The following is a 17,499-nucleotide window of genomic DNA, read 5'->3' as shown; positions in this document are numbered from 1 at the left end:
AACACACACTTTGCAAGACTGTAGGCACAATTCACTGCACAACACTCAATTTCCAAATTTCCAACACACTCCTAGCAAAAGTATACACATGTATGGCTATCATTAACACTAATTTGCCAACTGTCTGGCACACTTTCACATGTGAAAACTTTCTTAGATAATTCGTTCACTTTGCAATCAGCCTAAGCACTATAATACAGGTAAGCTGTGTGTGCGGAGTACAATGGTGGGAGCAGAAAGAGTGAGAAGTAGAGGAGGCCGAGGAAGAGGACGTGGAGGTGAAGAAGTAGGATGAAGAGGACGACAAGGACAAGGAGGAGCAAGAGGAAGACGAGGAGGGGGCAGAGGAAGCATGTTCACTGCAGACCACGTAACCCATATAGTCATTATGGCGATTGCAAATAATCCTATACTTGGAAATAAACACTTGTGTTTGTTTTGATGTGTTTGACTAAACACCAGTACTTGAAGTTTGGATCCCTCCATGCTTATGGATCTATGACAGAAGTATGAGCTCAAACTGACATAGCCTACCTTGTGCACAGGGAAGGCAAACGCCAGATGTGTTTTGTATTCATACCATCAGTGTGCAGTTGGCGCATTGTGTGCTTAGTAGATGATGGCCTGTGTGTACTGTTTGATACGGAAACACCATTTTTACGAAGGTGTGAAGAGTTAATCTAGCTGTGTTTGCTTTTGCAAGAGAACTACAATGTTTTGATGATTGGGTGACAGGTTTTCTTATTTGTGTGAAGAGTTTTGCAAAATTAGCCAATAGTTACAAAAAATGTGCTTAAGCAATCAGAAAAAACTGTAAAATGTTCATGCATCAACTATGATTATATATATATATATATATATATATATATATATATATATATATATATATATATATATATATATATATATATATATATATATATATATATATATATACAGAATTCTTCTATGCTGAACTGTTCAGATGTGATAAAAAAAAAACTAACATGACATGATGTATAACATAACTATGCATTCACCTCTAGCAAGAGCGCACCCACTGAAAACACTGAATATTTCCTGCTGTGTGCCACATATGAGAAAGGACGGAGTCAAGGGTAGCTCAAAGATAAAGGGATTAGTGAAGTTATAGGCCAAATTTTGATGAATGGAAAGGTGTTTCCAGCAGAGGAATTTTTGCAGTGAATTACAGAACAGCTGAAGAAAAAGGTGGAGAAGAACCAAATTGATTTAGAGTGATCAGCCTACACAACACATGCCCAGTTATTTAATTCCTCAACTTAACACAGCTAATTTTGTTTGATACTTGAGCTCAGTTCCAAGCCAAAACTGTTGTAATTTTTCATGCAAGTAGTTTTGAATAACACTTAAAAGTTAAGTTGTTTGCAAGAATTTTCACCTTTATTCCTTTCATTTTTGCCGCCTTCAGAGGAGTGAAATGTAGAAAAGCTGAGTGAAAATCAACACTTTACTCAAGGATTCGAATTCTCACTTGATTCAGTGACCTGCTTTTTAAACCTTTAAGTCACTATTGTTTCAATTTAAACGACACCACAAAAACAAGTGGAACAGAACAGTTGAGTGACAGAGAGGCTGCAAAACACGCTATTATTATCATGATCATCACTCACTTACGAGCATCTTTACACATGCACTAATGAGTATTAGAAGCGGAGGCTGAGTACACAAAAATGCTAATTATTTTTAAACTGTCTGCCTGGAGCACACGTCTCCTTGCCTTCAGTACCCTTTTATTTAGATGGTCCTTGTTATGGTAATTAATATTCAAAACACACACATATGTTTCCTGAAAAAATATAAGGACATATGAAGAATCTATCACTGTGGCCCCTATGAGTGTCTGTGCATGAATCAGCCATGCATCCCATTGATTGCATAGTCCTAATGACTCATAACCTCATGTGATCCTTGGCTACAGTCACTTATTTATTTATTTTTACCTTCTTTCAACCAGAAACACACACACACACACACACACACACACACACACACACACACACACACACACACACACACACACACACACACACACACACACACACACACACCATTATCTTAACACTCACATGCACTGATGCACAAAGCATGAATCCTGTGTTCTGTTCAAAGTCCAGGTCATTTAGGACACAGTGCACTTACTTGTAAAAACAAGACAGAAAAGTGCTTAAATCAGAATGCTAGACCTTTTTATAGGCAACAAACAATACAGATATAAAACCATACAACATTACTGATATAAAGATATTTGCTAATATCTAATATATTGCTAACGTGTACTGCGGTTAAAGATATGATGGTGCAGTTAGAATAAGCTAAATGTTGTTTGCACGAGGAACTACATACTCAGTTCAGAAAAATGTGAGGAACGTGTTCCACTTAGCACATCATAAAGGCACGTAAATCTAATTATGTATTACAGTTTTTTACAGTCGCTAACAAGCGTTTGTCCAAACAGTTGTCACATTTGCAAAACTCTAAACACAATTAGCACAGGATCGGTCTGTTGTGGCCATACCATTCACACATTTCATGTCGTGTTCACCCAATATGCAGTCAGTGAACACATTTCCACAATGCTTACATTTTCTTAACAGACAAGTTATACCTCCCAACAAAACTATGGACTGTTCTTGTAGTATCTACGAATGTTAACACACAACATCCCACAATAGCAAAAACAATATTCCAAACCTTAGATACAGTATAAAAGCCTCTGCTTCTGCAATGATATCAGTACAAAAACAATATCAATATCAAAAATATATCTCAGCTGATAATAAACAAACAACTGAATAATTGAGACACAGCTTATTTATGTTGGGTAAATTGGGCCAACCACACCTTCTTCCATTCTGGCTTAGACTCAGTGGGGTTTATAAGGCAAGACCTTGAGGAGTGATGTTTTTGGAAACAAAAAAAAGACAAACACTGTAATGTCTGGTCGAGGAAGAGTAAGAGCAAGGGGCCCAGGGAGAAGAGCAGGCCCAAGGAGAGGGCAAGGTAGAGGTGTAAGAATGCGTGGTGGTGGCATTCCAAGGGCTGCAAGAACAGTAGTCAGTGATGAAATTCGTGCCACTATCATTGACCATGTAATCAACCATGGTCTTTCACTAAGAGAGGCTGGTGAAAGAGTGCAGCCCAATTTGAGGCGGTCAACGGTTGCCTCCATTATACGCATCTTTCAACAAACCAACAGGTAAGTATTGCATTTTACATGGATTGTTTCTATTCTCACTTGACATGTCAATATGGTCATACAGTAATGCATATGTTGAATTTTTTGTCTTTCTAAAGAATGCAACGTCTTCCACCCTCTGGGGGAAGAGGAAAGCTCCTCAGTAATGATCAGGAGCTTGCCATTGTAGAAATGGTTACTGCAAATAATGCAATAAAACTGCGTGAAATTCAAACTAGAATTGTGGCGGACCATGAGATATTTGACAATATCGATAGAATCAGCCTCACAACCATTACGCGGACATTGTCCAAACACAGAGTGCGGATGAAGCAGCTCTACACTGTTCCCTTTGAGAGGAACAGTGAGAGGGTCAAGGAGCTACGACGACAATATGTCCAGGTATAGTGTATATTCAATCCAATGTCCAGTTCTATAAGCTTTGCACTTTGCAAGTAGGTAACCTACACAATACTAGGTTACAGTACAGTATGGTATACAGTAATAACATGACTTACATAAACTTTGTTTCAGAGAGTTATGGAATTGGAGGCCAACCAGGCCCCTCATGAATTCATATACATCGATGAGGCAGGATTCAATCTGGCCAAAAGGCGTCGACGTGGACGAAATGTAATTGGAAAAAGGGCCACAGTTGATGTGCCAGGACAGAGAGGGGCAAACATTACCATGTGTGCAGCAATTGCAAATGCAGGATTACTCCTTCACAGATGTCAGGTTGGACCCTATAATACAGAGTGCTTGCTTGCCTTTCTCAATGATCTCCACCAGTGCCTGGTTCCAGAGCAGGGTCAGGAGGGTGAAAACATGAGGACCTTTGTAATTACCTGGGACAATGTGGCTTTCCATCACTTGCAAGCAATAACAACATGGTTTGAAGTCCACCCAAGACTGGTAAGTCTCTTCCTTCCACCCTATTCACCTTTCCTCAACCCCATAGAGGAGTTCTTTTCTGCATGGAGGTGGAAGGTTTATGACCATCAGCCACATGACCAGATGTCCCTCCTTGAAGCCATGGATGCCGGCTCCAGGGACATCACAGTTGACGATTGCCAAGGGTGGATCCGACATACCAGGCGGTTTTATCCCAGGTGTATCGACTTGGATAACATCAGATGTGATGTTGATGAAAACATGTGGCCTAACCCTGAAGATCGCAGAGATTAGATGCAAATTTTTTGCCTTTTTTTAGCCCCCCTCCCCCCCTTTTTATCTTGGCTTTTTGCTGTTGTTTTTTTGTTCAGAATGCTCTTGTGTGTTTCATGGATATTTTGTTCACTGTAAGCAATACTGTAAAACTTTCTCTGTCCTATCATACCGTGTTTCTACTGTACCTCCTGTGGTAAACAGTAAAGAAACAAAAACTTGTTTGCTTTTTACTGGAATGCTTTTGAATGTGAACATTACTGTACATGTGGACATACAGTTACCAACCAAGACATTTCTGGTGTCAATATGGTGGATTGCATGTTTCGCATGCAAATACCTGTGACACTGAAACATAAAAGTCTATGCAGTTTTTGTAATGTCAATAATAGCCAGTATTTTGAAACCTGGTGTACTTTGATTGACTGCATGTACCTTGTGAAGTGAAAACAAGTGTTATTCTTTGACAGACTAATTTCATTTTGAGTCAGATTTATAGTGTTTTTGTACAGTTAGTGTGTGCAGAGAAAGATGTGTTCTAATTTTGAAATGAGGAGTTAGTATATATTTAACAAAGTGTATTTTTGGGAAGGATATTATCCATTTGGCCAATTGTGTTTTGTAGGTGTGGGTCTGTGTTAAGAGTTTAGAAAAAGTATCTGAAGTATGGGTAGGCGCTTGTTAGCGACTGTAAAAAACTGTAACTAGGATAATTACACTGACGTTTGTAACCCTTGTACATCTGTATGGACAAGCAACCTAAATCAAAAGAAAAATCTAAATATATGTGGTAAATGGGCTGGTATTATTGAGTAAGCAAAACAAACCACATTCATTCACACACACAAAGATGCATTAACACAGTCCTTTATTTTGTGCACTTTTTAAGTATCACATTTTTTTTTTATCTATGTAGCTGCAGCATTTTTTTTATTCACTATCTTGCCTAAGGGTACTTCTGCATGCAGATTGGAGGAGCTGGGGATCAATTTATTGAATTCTAATCAGAAGACATCCTGATTTAGATCTCTTTTTTTGTAATATATCTACAATACATGACATACATTTAGTCTCAGTGTACGAAATGTATGAATTTGTACTGAAAGACGCTACAGTCACAACATACATATGTTCTGTAATTATTGGACCACTACATGTTGCCAAATATTTGTTAAGTTTTGACATTTTGAACGCATTCAGTTTTAAATTAGCTAGCTACTCCTGGGTTGCAAACTGTCTGATTTTAAATGTCCATCAACAGCTATAACTCTCTTTTGCCAAAACCTACAGAACCACATCACATTGACTCAGTGCAAAGTGCTAAAATTAACCTAAATAAGCAAGTTACAAAAAATTACTCCTGTGGTAACCAGTGTTGGTCAAGTTACTTGAAAAAAGTAATCAGTAACTAATTACTGATTACTTCCCCAAAAAAGTAATCCCGTTACCTTACTGATTACTTATTTTCAAAAGTAATTAATTACTTAGTTACTTAGTTACTTTTTAAAAACACAATTTACAACCTGAAGAGGTGATAAAGTGATAGATCTTTCAGCCCAATTCTACTTTTTCTGCATAATCCATCATACAAAATGTAATCGAATCACCAATGGTGATGAGACGGCTTACAGGGAGGAGGTCAGCGCCCTGACCCACTGGTGTCAAGACAACCATCTCACCCTCAACGTCGCAAAGACAAACGAGTTGATAGTGGACTTCCGGAGGTGCAGAGAAGTACACACCCCCATCACCATCAACGGCGCTGCTGTGGAGAGAGTGAGCAGCTTCCGGTTTCTTGGTGTACATCTGGCTGAGGATCTTACGTGGTCAGTACACACAAACAAAACAGTTTCTCAGGAGACTGAAAAGATTCGGCATGAGCCCCCGCATCCTCAGGACCTTCTATCACTGTGCCATTGAGAGCATCCTCACTGGATGCATCACCACCTGGTATGGCAACAGCACCGCCTACAACTGCAAAGCTCTCCAGCGAGTAGTGCGGTGCTCTGAACGGATAATTGGAGGTGAGCTTCCCTCCCTCCAAGACATCTACAGGAAGCGGTGCCTGAGGAAAGCGGGGAGGATCATCAAGGACTCCAGTCACCCCAGCCATAAACTGTTCAGACTACTTCCATCAGGAAGGAGGTTCTGCAGCATCCGGTCCCGTACCAGCAGACTGAGAGACAGCTTCTTCCACCAGGCCATCAGACTGCTGAACACGTCATAGACACCTCAGCTTCACTACTGGAACTTTAACATTATGCACTCCATACTGTACAGTAATGCCACTGTTTTGCACATGTCTCAACTCTGTATATTTTTATATATTTTATTTATTGTTTACTCTATTTAATTTGTGTATACACACACACACACGTAGAAAAATATTTAGTATACACATCCAGAAATGCGTATACTATTATATATTGTACATATATTTATTAGTTTCAGATGTAGCCATTCTTGTATTTTGCTGGTTTACATTATTGTATTTTGCACAACTCTGTTGCTTGTGAAGCTCGCACACAAGAATTTCACTCACATGTACTGTACCAATGTACCTGCACATGTGATGTGACAATAAAAGTGCTTTGATTTGATTGATTCGAATGGAAAAGTCTCTTTTTTTTAACTTGTTTTATCAGTTTTAATCTTTTAACTTTATGCATCAAGCAAAAATTTAATTATATGCAACATTCTCTGACTTGAATAAATTAGTTTAACATTTAAACCTATGAATTTCTCTCTGTGAATTTCCCATTACGTCGTTGCGCACTCGGTGCTTGTTTAGGGGGTTTTTTCGCTGTAAAAAGAAGTTTTCTTCCCACGCACAACGGACATTAATGTTTTTGTCACTTTTTATGGAATCAAACTCAAAGTAAGGTCAGTACTTCCACGCTTTAAACGCTGCACGCTCATACTCTCTCCCACAATCGATATGTGATCCATTGTTGATCTCCACACAGCTGTTGTCACTAACTGCGCACTCGCTTACGTCACTGTCGTGAGACATTCACGCAAAAAATCACGGTTTTAGTAACGCAGTAACGCAGCGTTCCTACGGGAAAGTAACGGTAATCTAATTACCGTTTTTGCAATAGTAATCCCTTACTTTACTCGTTACTTGAAAAAAGTAATCAGATTACAGTAACGCATTACAAGTAATGCGTTACTGCCCATCTCTGGTGGTAACTGCAACTTTTATATGTAAGATTGTGTAATCCAATCCTTCTCACATACTCTTTCATCATTTTCTCTCCAATGGCACATATTTGAAGAAAATTATTGCCCTAATGATGCTAATCTCTTATTTCTCCCTGTGGGAGTCATTACTGCTTTATGGCATGACGTGATATCAATTTAATCACAAAGTGGAAGCCACTAGCCAAGTGAAAACTCAAGGTTTAATTTTGGATGGGTCCATCTGGAGATACAGCATGTGGGCAGTGGATGTGCTGATGCTGGACCAATAAAGGGGTGAACCCAGAGGAGTGGGAAATATGCTTACAACAAATTTTGCAATAATAAACTGTAGTTTCTTCAGTGTGAGTGAGCACCTTCAAACTTCACATCATCAAAAACTTCTAATTGGTGACCTTAAAAGTCATCTTACAGCAAAGCCATTTATTGCAACACAATGTTCCCTGGATTCTTCTCACGTGCTGTTTTTCTAAGAATCATTAGTTATAATGTCAGATGAAACTGGATACAGTAAGTTTACTGGTGAACATTTGTCTTAATAAGGATTTTGTATAAACAGTATCTGTGTGTGTGTGTGTGTGTGTGTGTGTGTGTGTGTGTGTGTGTGTGTGCGTGTGTGTGTGTGCGTGTGTGTGTGTGTGTGTTTGGGGTGAGGAAATCTGGAAGCTTAAAAGTGCCAAAATAAAAGAAATAAGTAAACTGTTAAATCATGACTTAAATGAATTAAGAATTACAATTGAATGATATATAAATTATTATTATTATGTACATAATTAATTGATTCAATGTATCATTAATTAATTTGATTATCAATTAATTTCATTTTAAACATATTTAAACATTTCAGTATTTAATTAATTATTCCATAGTTCCTGCAGTGCAGTGCATCATGTATTTATTGTATCTGTCAACCTCAAAGCCAGGGTGTGGGGCAAATCCGGCCAAAGCTAGAACCGTTACTTTGGTCCGTAGTCGATTCTTTCAGTTGGTCCTTCTTAGTTCCAAATACGGAGTTTGGAGTTGCATACTTGCTTGGTAAGTACACTTAGGGTTAGATGGGATGGTTGGATGGAAAAGCACAGCTTACAGTGAGACAGCAGTGCACTTGATAACAACAGTTCGTTTTAACTCTGTCCTTTACTGTCTTTTTACCCTTACGATTAATATTTACAATAAAAATAGCACAACAGTCTTAATTACCTTTGTTGTTTTAAAATACATTTGATCATAAATGCTCATAAAAGGCCCATTTATGTGATTTTTTTTAAACAATGGGCTGATTTGGGAAAGGTTGGTAAAAGCTGTATACTAGTTCCTTAAATATTGCTGATAATTCAACAGACTATTCGGCAAATCTCTCAATGTATACATAACTCTTACTTCTCAGTGACAAATAATGAATGAAAAATGAATGCAGATATAATTATCTTCTTTTTTCTCTTGTAGATGGACACAGAAACAGTATTTCATATTTTACTTACAGTTTGGGGTGTTTTCCTCCACCATTGTGATTTTTAGGTTTATAAGCATTCTGGGATACCTGTCTGTCTTAAATCCACACCACCACCAACTGACTGTGATACTGCATGTATCATTTATCTGCGAACGATTTGTCTTGACTTGCAGGATAGCTAATCAGATGTTAAGGTCTGTTGATCAGGAACCATTAAATAATAATTAATTCAATAGTAAAATAAATAAATATGTTCTAAATTATGATGAATTTATGTTTTCATTAATTAAGTTATATATCTAATTAACTGTGTGTTAATAAATTACCTGTTTATAACTTTGATTCATGACACATTTGATAAACTATCCAAAGATGTATTTGTTGGTTTCATTTTGGCACTTTTGATCCTCCATACAGGAAGGATAAAGGAAATGTCAACTCTATGGAAATGTTATATATGGAAAAACAAAGAGTGGTAGAAATATTTAATTAAGTGCTAAATCCTAATAAATCTGATGGCTCTTTGATCCAGAGGTAGGCAGTATTAATTTCTGATCATAATTTATCACTAAATAAAAATAAAAAGGGTAATTTATTAAAATGACTTGACAAATCACTGACCTTGAAAAAAAAAGTGAATTACTGTAAGTTTATGTAAGTTAATTTTCTGTTTGTGTATACTGTACTCACTGCAAATGTATACCTGTATGGTTCTATAATACAATTTGTATTGTGTTAAATAACACTTAAATATATTCTTTTTTAGTAGCTGATAACTACAATATCCAAACATTCATCCGTCCGTCCATCCGTTTTTCTAACAGCTTATCAATTCAGGGTCACAGGTTGGCTGAAGACTATTACTACAATATCCCTCTGGCTTAGTTTTAATAAGATACTAGCCACAGTCTCAAAACATAATAAATAAAACTGCATAAACTGTGCTGCACACAGTTTAGTTTCTAATTACAGCCCTCCAAATCACATAAATCATGCCTGCATCCAGTCCAGATCACTCTCAAAGGGTGGAGCTATCTGAAGAAGTTCAAGGCACAAAAGCAATCAGCAGAGCTCCACTGAGATCTGTCCATATTTAACCAGCACACACACACAAAAGCACACACACACACACACACACACACACACACACACACACACACACACACACACACACACACACACACACACACACACACACACACACACACAAAAGCAAACACACAAAAGCAAACACACACACACTGGCAAAGTGTTATGCAACAAGAATTTGGTCTCCATTGCATTTAATCCCCTGTAGCAACTTAATCCTAAGGCTAAGCAAACTCTCCTCCTCAAGCCTCCCTGCTGCTCTGAGAACACAGAGGAAAGGAGGAAGTGAAAAAGATATGAAACGGTAACAAGGAAATGCTAGAGCATGAAATGGGAAAGGTAGCAAAACAGTTACCGAGGCATACCAAAATGGGTAATGAAAATGAGAATGCAGAACATCAAGTTTTTGTTTTTTCCCCCCCACAGAATGAAGCAGTGAAAATCATACTCTCAAACACACATATTTAGTCATTTCTAATCAAAGGTTAAAGGTCAGACATAACTAACTACAAAGTGAGGAAGAAAAGGGAAGAAGTTATATATAATAAATAATATCCAAGCACCGCGCTTAACAAAATAATCAGATTATTTAAAAGAAAATTTACGTAAATAAAATGTAAATTAATTTCATACTTCAAAGGGAATTATTACATTTAGAAGGAGTTATAGTTACTTTATAGATTTCTGCATTAAAATATAATTAGTTACTTCAGATTAAGTTATCCAGCATATGAAGCTGTGAAAGCAGCAACAGGCTGGAACACTAAAATGCTCCTTAGTGATGTGAACACATCAGCCATATGTAAAAATGCAGTAATATAATAAATATCACAAACAGAACTGTTTGAATGAGTGCTTGGAACTTTTTAGTAGAAAGTGCAACATAATCTTTTTCCAGGCCATCAGTGTTACCTGGACAATTTACAGTTTTTTCTGATTGCTTAAGCACATTTTTTGTAACTATTGGCTAATTTTGCAAAACTCTTCACACAAATAAGAAAACCTGTCACCCAATCATCAAAACATTGTAGTTCTCTTGCAAAAGCAAACACAGCTAGACTAACTCTTCACACCTTCGTAAAAGTGGTGTTTCCGTATCAAACAGTACACACAAGCCATCATCTACTAAGCACACAACTAACCGATTCTCATTTCAAGATGTCCTTATGGTGCTTGCTACAGTGTAGCGGCTCGAGTTAGGCTGGACCCATTGGCCAGCTACCCTCAGGGTCACTCCACGGTTGATTACATGGTCCACTATTGTAGCTCTGATGTCATCAGTAATTCTATTTCTTACTCTTCCTACCCTTCCTCTCCCCCCTCCTCATTTTCCTCTCCCCCCTCCTCATTTTCCTCTCCCCCCTCCTCATCTTCCTCTTGTTCCTCCTTGTCCTTGTCGTCCTCTTCATCCTACTTCTTCACCTCCACGTCCTCTTCCTCGGCCTCCTCTTCTTCTCACTCTTTCTGCTCCCTCCATTGTACTCCACACACACAGCTTACCTGTATTATAGTGCTTAGGCAGATTGCAAAGTGAACGAATTATCTAAAAAAGTTTTCACATGTGAAAGTGTGCCAGACAGTTGGCAAATTAGTGTTAATGATAGCCATACATGTGTATACTTTTGCTAGGAGTGTGTTGGAAATTTGGTAATTGAGTGTTGTGCAGTGAATTGTGCCTACAGTTTTGCAAAGTGTGTGTTACAAAATTGCAAACTGAGTGCAAAGCAGTTTTTGTGCTTTTAGTTTTGCAAACTCAGTGAGTGGTTTTGCTATAAGTCTGAATAGTTTTAGAGATTGTGCTACAGGAATCACAGTTAGGGTTTAAGCATTCAGAAAAAACTGTAAAAAATACAAGTAAGGCTTCAGTGTAAACATAAACACCACCCCAACATTCTATAGTTGTTCCTCTGGACATTATTTAGTTTTTCTTAGCACTGAATCTCTTATGAGTATACTAATCTCTAAATGACTGTTTTAAAATGGAAAGGCTTTATTTAATTCACAAATGTCTCTAGGAAAAGTTCACAGCAGTGTTGCCTTGATGATAGGGTCCTACCTGACATTGTCATGACGCTGGATATAGATTTTGTGAAAGATCCTTTCTGGGGGCTTCAGGAAATCCTCCTTCATCTCCATAGCTACATTCCTGGGCAACAGACTCATTAGCAGGCGCTCCTGAGAATATGAGTGTGTGTGTGTGTGTGTGTGTGTGTGTGTGTGTGTGTGTGTGTGTGTACATTTGTGTGTGAGAAACAGAGCAAGAGAGGGGAAAAAAGATAAAGTAAGTCACTTATACAGTCGAAAGCGGCAAAGTTATCATAGGGCAAAGTGTTGGCGGTGATAAGAAATGCGCTAGACAAAAAGGCATGAAATCTAACAGAAATGAATAATGTGGCAAAATGACTTGAGGCATGGGGCGGTGGGGGTAGACATCCAATTTTACACATAGTTTGTGCAGCAAAAAAGGTGTCTATACCTGTTTTTCGTTCTCATCCTCCATGCGGAGTCTTTCTTCGATGCAGTTGCGAGCCTGCAGGAAGGCCTTCCTCTGGGCTCGTTCTGTTAGGATGCGTACAAACAGCCCTGACAGGTTGACACTGGTGAACAGTACTGTGTTGGCAACCAACTGCAAAAACACACACACATTACACACTATTACTTCTCTGGTACATTGTTGAAGACCAAATATTTAAGAAACCATTAGGAAATATTTACATCACTTTAGTTAGATCAAATATTTATACGTGTGTTGTTATGATCAATGAAAAATGTATTTTCATGTATATTTCCATATATTGGATGTATGGTAAATATTCTAATGTAAAATATGTTTTGTCATTTGGCATCTTTGTGCATTTGTTTGTGTGCATTGATGCACAATGCAGCACAGGAAGTAATTTATTTCAATTTCTTACTTTATTTAAAAGGGGCAAGCACAGAACTATAACACTAAGCTGCTTGAACAGATGTGTATATAGTCAACGCTAATGGTTAAAAAAACCCCATATCATAATGCTTAAAATCAAAGCTGAATAACAATAAATAAAAACAAGCAGCCTATACACTACACTGATTAAAGTATCCATGGCATTCATATAACTACATGTATACATGTGGATGTTTGCCAGGTTTTGTTACCCCTGCTTTCAAGGACCTGAAACTGGAGTTTCACTACCCTAAACGGGCTGAATGGCAGTTTAAGGGTGTTATACCAGTTAATTCATTTACCTGGATATTTTTCAAATATATAATTTTTTATTCAATATTTTCTATGAGAAAATCTGTGACATCTCTTATAATAGACACAAAGCAGCATGACTGTTTATAATAATTCCTATTGCTTGGTTGAGGCTGGCTGAGTTACTTGACACAGTTCTGCGATTGCCTATGATGTGTAGACTAACAAGCAGTCACTGCAGGTAATAAATACACAATATATTGATGAAAATAAATATGTTAACTCATATCCTCATTCACCTTTATTATTTTCTGTTGTAGAACTTAGTGATGGAGCTTATTTGACTTTAAGAAATGTTACCCCAAAACACCTTATACTTTATTAAAATATAGCTTATATGTTTAACTAAGCATCATGAAAACACTGTCATATTTTGAAATGATGTATCCACTTCTTGTAAAATTTTAAGAAACTTTTACTGCCACAGACAGGCACGTTTCCCAGAGCGACGAATAACGGATTGCCTTGAGAACGCTGTTTTTGGCAGCAGAAGTCTGGCTTTGTGCTTGGCAGCACTGTTGGCAAGGATCAGCATGTTCAAACGATGCTCAAGTAACTTTATAGCCCGGAGTGAATAAATGTGGACATCAGAGTTAATTGGTGTAAAATACTCTTGAGCTTCTCTGTTGTGTTAAACGCAGTGTGCTCATTACTGACCTTACTGCACTAGCAACAAAATCTTTCATTCTCGGCTGTTGTACCCATTCACTGGCAGTAATGAAGATCTTCAAACTTTTACGATGCAGTAAAAAAATAAAAGGAGTACATTAACTTTTATTCGGCGACATGATTAATTCCAAGGTGTCTCATTATGATGTATACAGGTATTCACTGAATACAATACAAGGTTTTTATTTGCAATGCTTTTTCCTCCCCTTTTCTTTAGTTTTTTTTTTTTTTTTTTTTTTTTTTTGCTGTTGTACTTCATATTAATAGTAGTAGCAATAAGTTAATAAGTAAAAATGCCAATGATTGCTGAGTTTATTTACAATTATATTTTTGTCATTTCTTTCAATGGGGTCTAATAAAGTACCTATTTTTAGTTTTATTGTTTTTGTAATCTAAGCTTTATCTAGACAGGTAAGGCTATAAACCCATACCCCATTTAACATTTTATGGTATTTAAACTACCAACAATGAATAAATTATGCTACTAAAAGGACCTGATGCATGATGAGACCAAAGAGGCCCTACAATAAGGTGCATTTGAAATTATAGTCAACACTTGCTTTAGTAATAAGGTATTTCATGTAGAAGTAGACACAACCATAGGCTGAGTGCTTGGGACCTAGGTGGGTGGTTGTTGCAAGCCTGGACTGTGCAGGGTCATGCCACACAGCTCATCTCTAAGCTTAATGGATTAGCTATCTCCGGTAGTACAGCTAGCAGTGTCCTTCACATGGCTATGCAGGTACCGCATAGCCTACATACAGGAAAACAAAGCTCTGTAAATAGGCTGTCATCATTTGGGAGCACGATGAAACGACAGAATCCCAGTTTCACTTCCAAGAAATGCCCAATATTTGTGTCATATGTTGCACGTAGGCAGACATGTTCCATTATACCCCTGGTAGGTTTTGACTGATGTGACATATCTTCTTTTCCCACAGCTGATGACAGCCAGGAATGTGAGCATATGTGTCTGACTGTGACAGGAAAAGGTACAAAAGCTATACATTTCCAGAGAGCCGTGTACCAATTTCTATTCCGGCTCTGCAATGACATGCATGACTTTGCCCTATTTCTTAACGGAAGCATAAGTAGAGTAGTCAAAGTGGTCTTCCTCTGTGTGTGGGTGGGTGTGTGTTTATGTGTGTGTGTGCTTGTCCCTCCACTTTGCCCTACTTCTGGTGCTTGGAGGATGTCACTCTAGTTCTTCATTCCTGACCTGCTCCTTTGGGATTGAATCATATCCCATAGAAAACAGTCGTAGACTGTTTTGCTTTACTATATATTTTTAAATCAGGGTGCCTGCAGGGAAGTCTTGGTTTCACCACACTATAATATACAGTAGCTTAACACCACTAAATATCATAAATGTGTTACACGCATGGAATTTGTGTGGAAGAGGGAGAAAAACTATGTGAACTGATAGTCACCGTTACATTCACTTCCACTACATACCACCAAGATAAAGCTACAAATTCTCAACATTTTTTGTCTTATGAGAGCAAACATGCTCTAACTTGTCTCGTGTTATTGTTTTGCCGGATTTGATTAAAACCTAAGCAAAGCCCATCATGTCTTACCACATGGAGCTATCCTTGGTGCTGAACTGACATCTAAATTGCTTCTCTCTACCTGAGCTTCATATCCTAATACGGGCTACTCCAGCAGTGTGTAGCTCATACGAATAGATTATTATATTCACACGCATAATAATATAAGCTCCAAGGTTACCAAGTATTAGAGGCACCATAATCATGTGCAACATGTACTTACTGTTCTCCATAGTTTTTGTGTTTTCACTGTGACGGAAGTGGCAGTCACAATCAAATGGGAGATGGACACCATTATTCCAAACACAACAGCCAAAAGCGTCCGTACAGGTAGCAGCGCATAGGCGACGAAGGTGACCAGGATGAGCTGCCACATGCCTTGCTCCGGGGACGTCGGGGGCTCTAGCCCCATGGCGCCCAGGGAGAAGGGACAGCAAAGGAAGGAGAAAGTAAACCCGAAGAGCAGCGTCAGGTTAACAATCTGTTGGAGCTGAGTCACTTGCAGGTACTTGACATTAGTTACAATAAACAGGGACACGAAGATGACACAGTGGACCGGATGGGACCCCTTGGAGATGGTGATGCTGGGGCCGGACAGCAACTCCACCACAGCCAGCGTCGAGGACAAGAATATGAGCACGGCCAGGGCTTTAAGAGTGGACGTCTGCTCCAGTTTCAGGTTGTAGTTCTGGAAGAGAGACTCGAGTTCTTTGCAGTCGAACTCGTCCTCGCATACGATGGTGGTCAAAGGGACACCCGGTGGACAGTGACTTCTCTTCCGCCTGGTTTTGACTTTCTGAAACGGTATTTCCTCCATGTCAGTGCCATTCATAAACTGAATACCTGCTCACAGCTTAGCTTAAACAGAACAGCGGATCCCGCGCCGACACAGACCCCGGGATGCAAACGTAAAAAGACGCGCACAACAGACTCAAGGCAGAGCGTCCCAGATAGCGGAGGAGACTGGCCGGTGGCCACAGACGCGCTCGGCACTATCCACAGGTTGGACTGTGCTGTCCGGAAAGATTAGCTGGCAAGCAAATCTTCATTTTCCAGCAGTGTTCCAGGCGATGTGCCATATACATGTAGCCTACTAAAAAATAATTACTATAATAAGAATTCAGCGTTCGCTTGAGCACCACTGAAGAGCACGTCGTCTACTTGTGACGGTAACAGCTTTTTTTTCTTTTCTTTTCTTTTTTTTTTGCGGGGCTCAGATAGGATCACGCCTGCGCATTATGAGGTGAAGATAAGACAGGTCTCGGCTACTCAACACACGCAGTCAAGACGATTTGACTAGCGCGGCTACAGAGCTCCCCTTCAGCCTGACAGAACAGCACATGCATCATCCTTAACAGCAACGTCTCCTTTTTCCACCTGCACACGACGTGTTTCCATCGTTAAAGCCCGTGCAGTGACTTTTACTATGCTCTGATTCATTTACGCGCTGCCTTCCTCTGCCTAATTCCCTCACACACAAGCACAGAAGATGAGAGAAAGAAGCGCAATTAATAGCGCTACCGCACGTCACCGTGTTCGAGACACGACTATACTCTCATAAACTGGGAGCTACTGCGTTTGGTTGGCACAGACACAGAGTAACATGATTGCATAGCATTCATAATAAGACTCCTGTATTGCCATGAGGCAGCCACCCTCACAATCAGCACTCTTTTGGCATTCAGGGGGGTGGTGTCTCATTCATTACCAGGAGAAGATTAGTCATCCGTCACAGGCTGCCATTGCCACGACCCGTCGGTACCAGAGAGGATGTAAGAAAGTGACAGATTGATGGCCAGTGCCAAAGTCCAGCACTCTACCATGCTACCAGGACACTCACATGCCTTCTGTTCCACCTCCCTAGCTCTCACTATGTGTGTGTGTGTGTGTCTCTCTCTCTCTCAGCTGTTAGTGTTCTAGCTTTCACTGATCCAGC

General features: G+C 39.0%; 1 protein-coding gene across 1 annotated transcript in view; it reads right to left on the bottom strand.

The window, feature by feature from the left end:
* The window catches only part of LOC146648066 (adenylate cyclase type 1-like), a 42,114-nt gene extending 25,487 nt beyond the window's left edge, over nt 1–16,627 (bottom strand). Inside the window, exons 1-3 of the mRNA XM_085389897.1 lie at nt 15,787–16,627; nt 12,583–12,732; nt 12,163–12,281 (exon numbers count right to left, since the gene is read on the bottom strand). Coding sequence (XP_085246023.1) covers nt 12,163–12,281; nt 12,583–12,732; nt 15,787–16,395 — 878 coding nt within the window. The 5' untranslated portion in view covers nt 16,396–16,627. The remainder of the gene's footprint in view (nt 1–12,162; nt 12,282–12,582; nt 12,733–15,786) is intronic.
* Nucleotides 16,628–17,499: the final 872 nt, after the last annotated feature.

This window comes from Rhamphochromis longiceps, linkage group LG18 (genome assembly GCF_057381845.1).
Source record: "Rhamphochromis longiceps isolate RC_006_pf linkage group LG18, R_longiceps_female_GT1.1, whole genome shotgun sequence".
In the NCBI taxonomy this organism is placed as follows: Eukaryota; Metazoa; Chordata; class Actinopteri; order Cichliformes; family Cichlidae; genus Rhamphochromis; species Rhamphochromis longiceps.
This window is presented reverse-complemented; position numbering and strand designations above follow the sequence as displayed.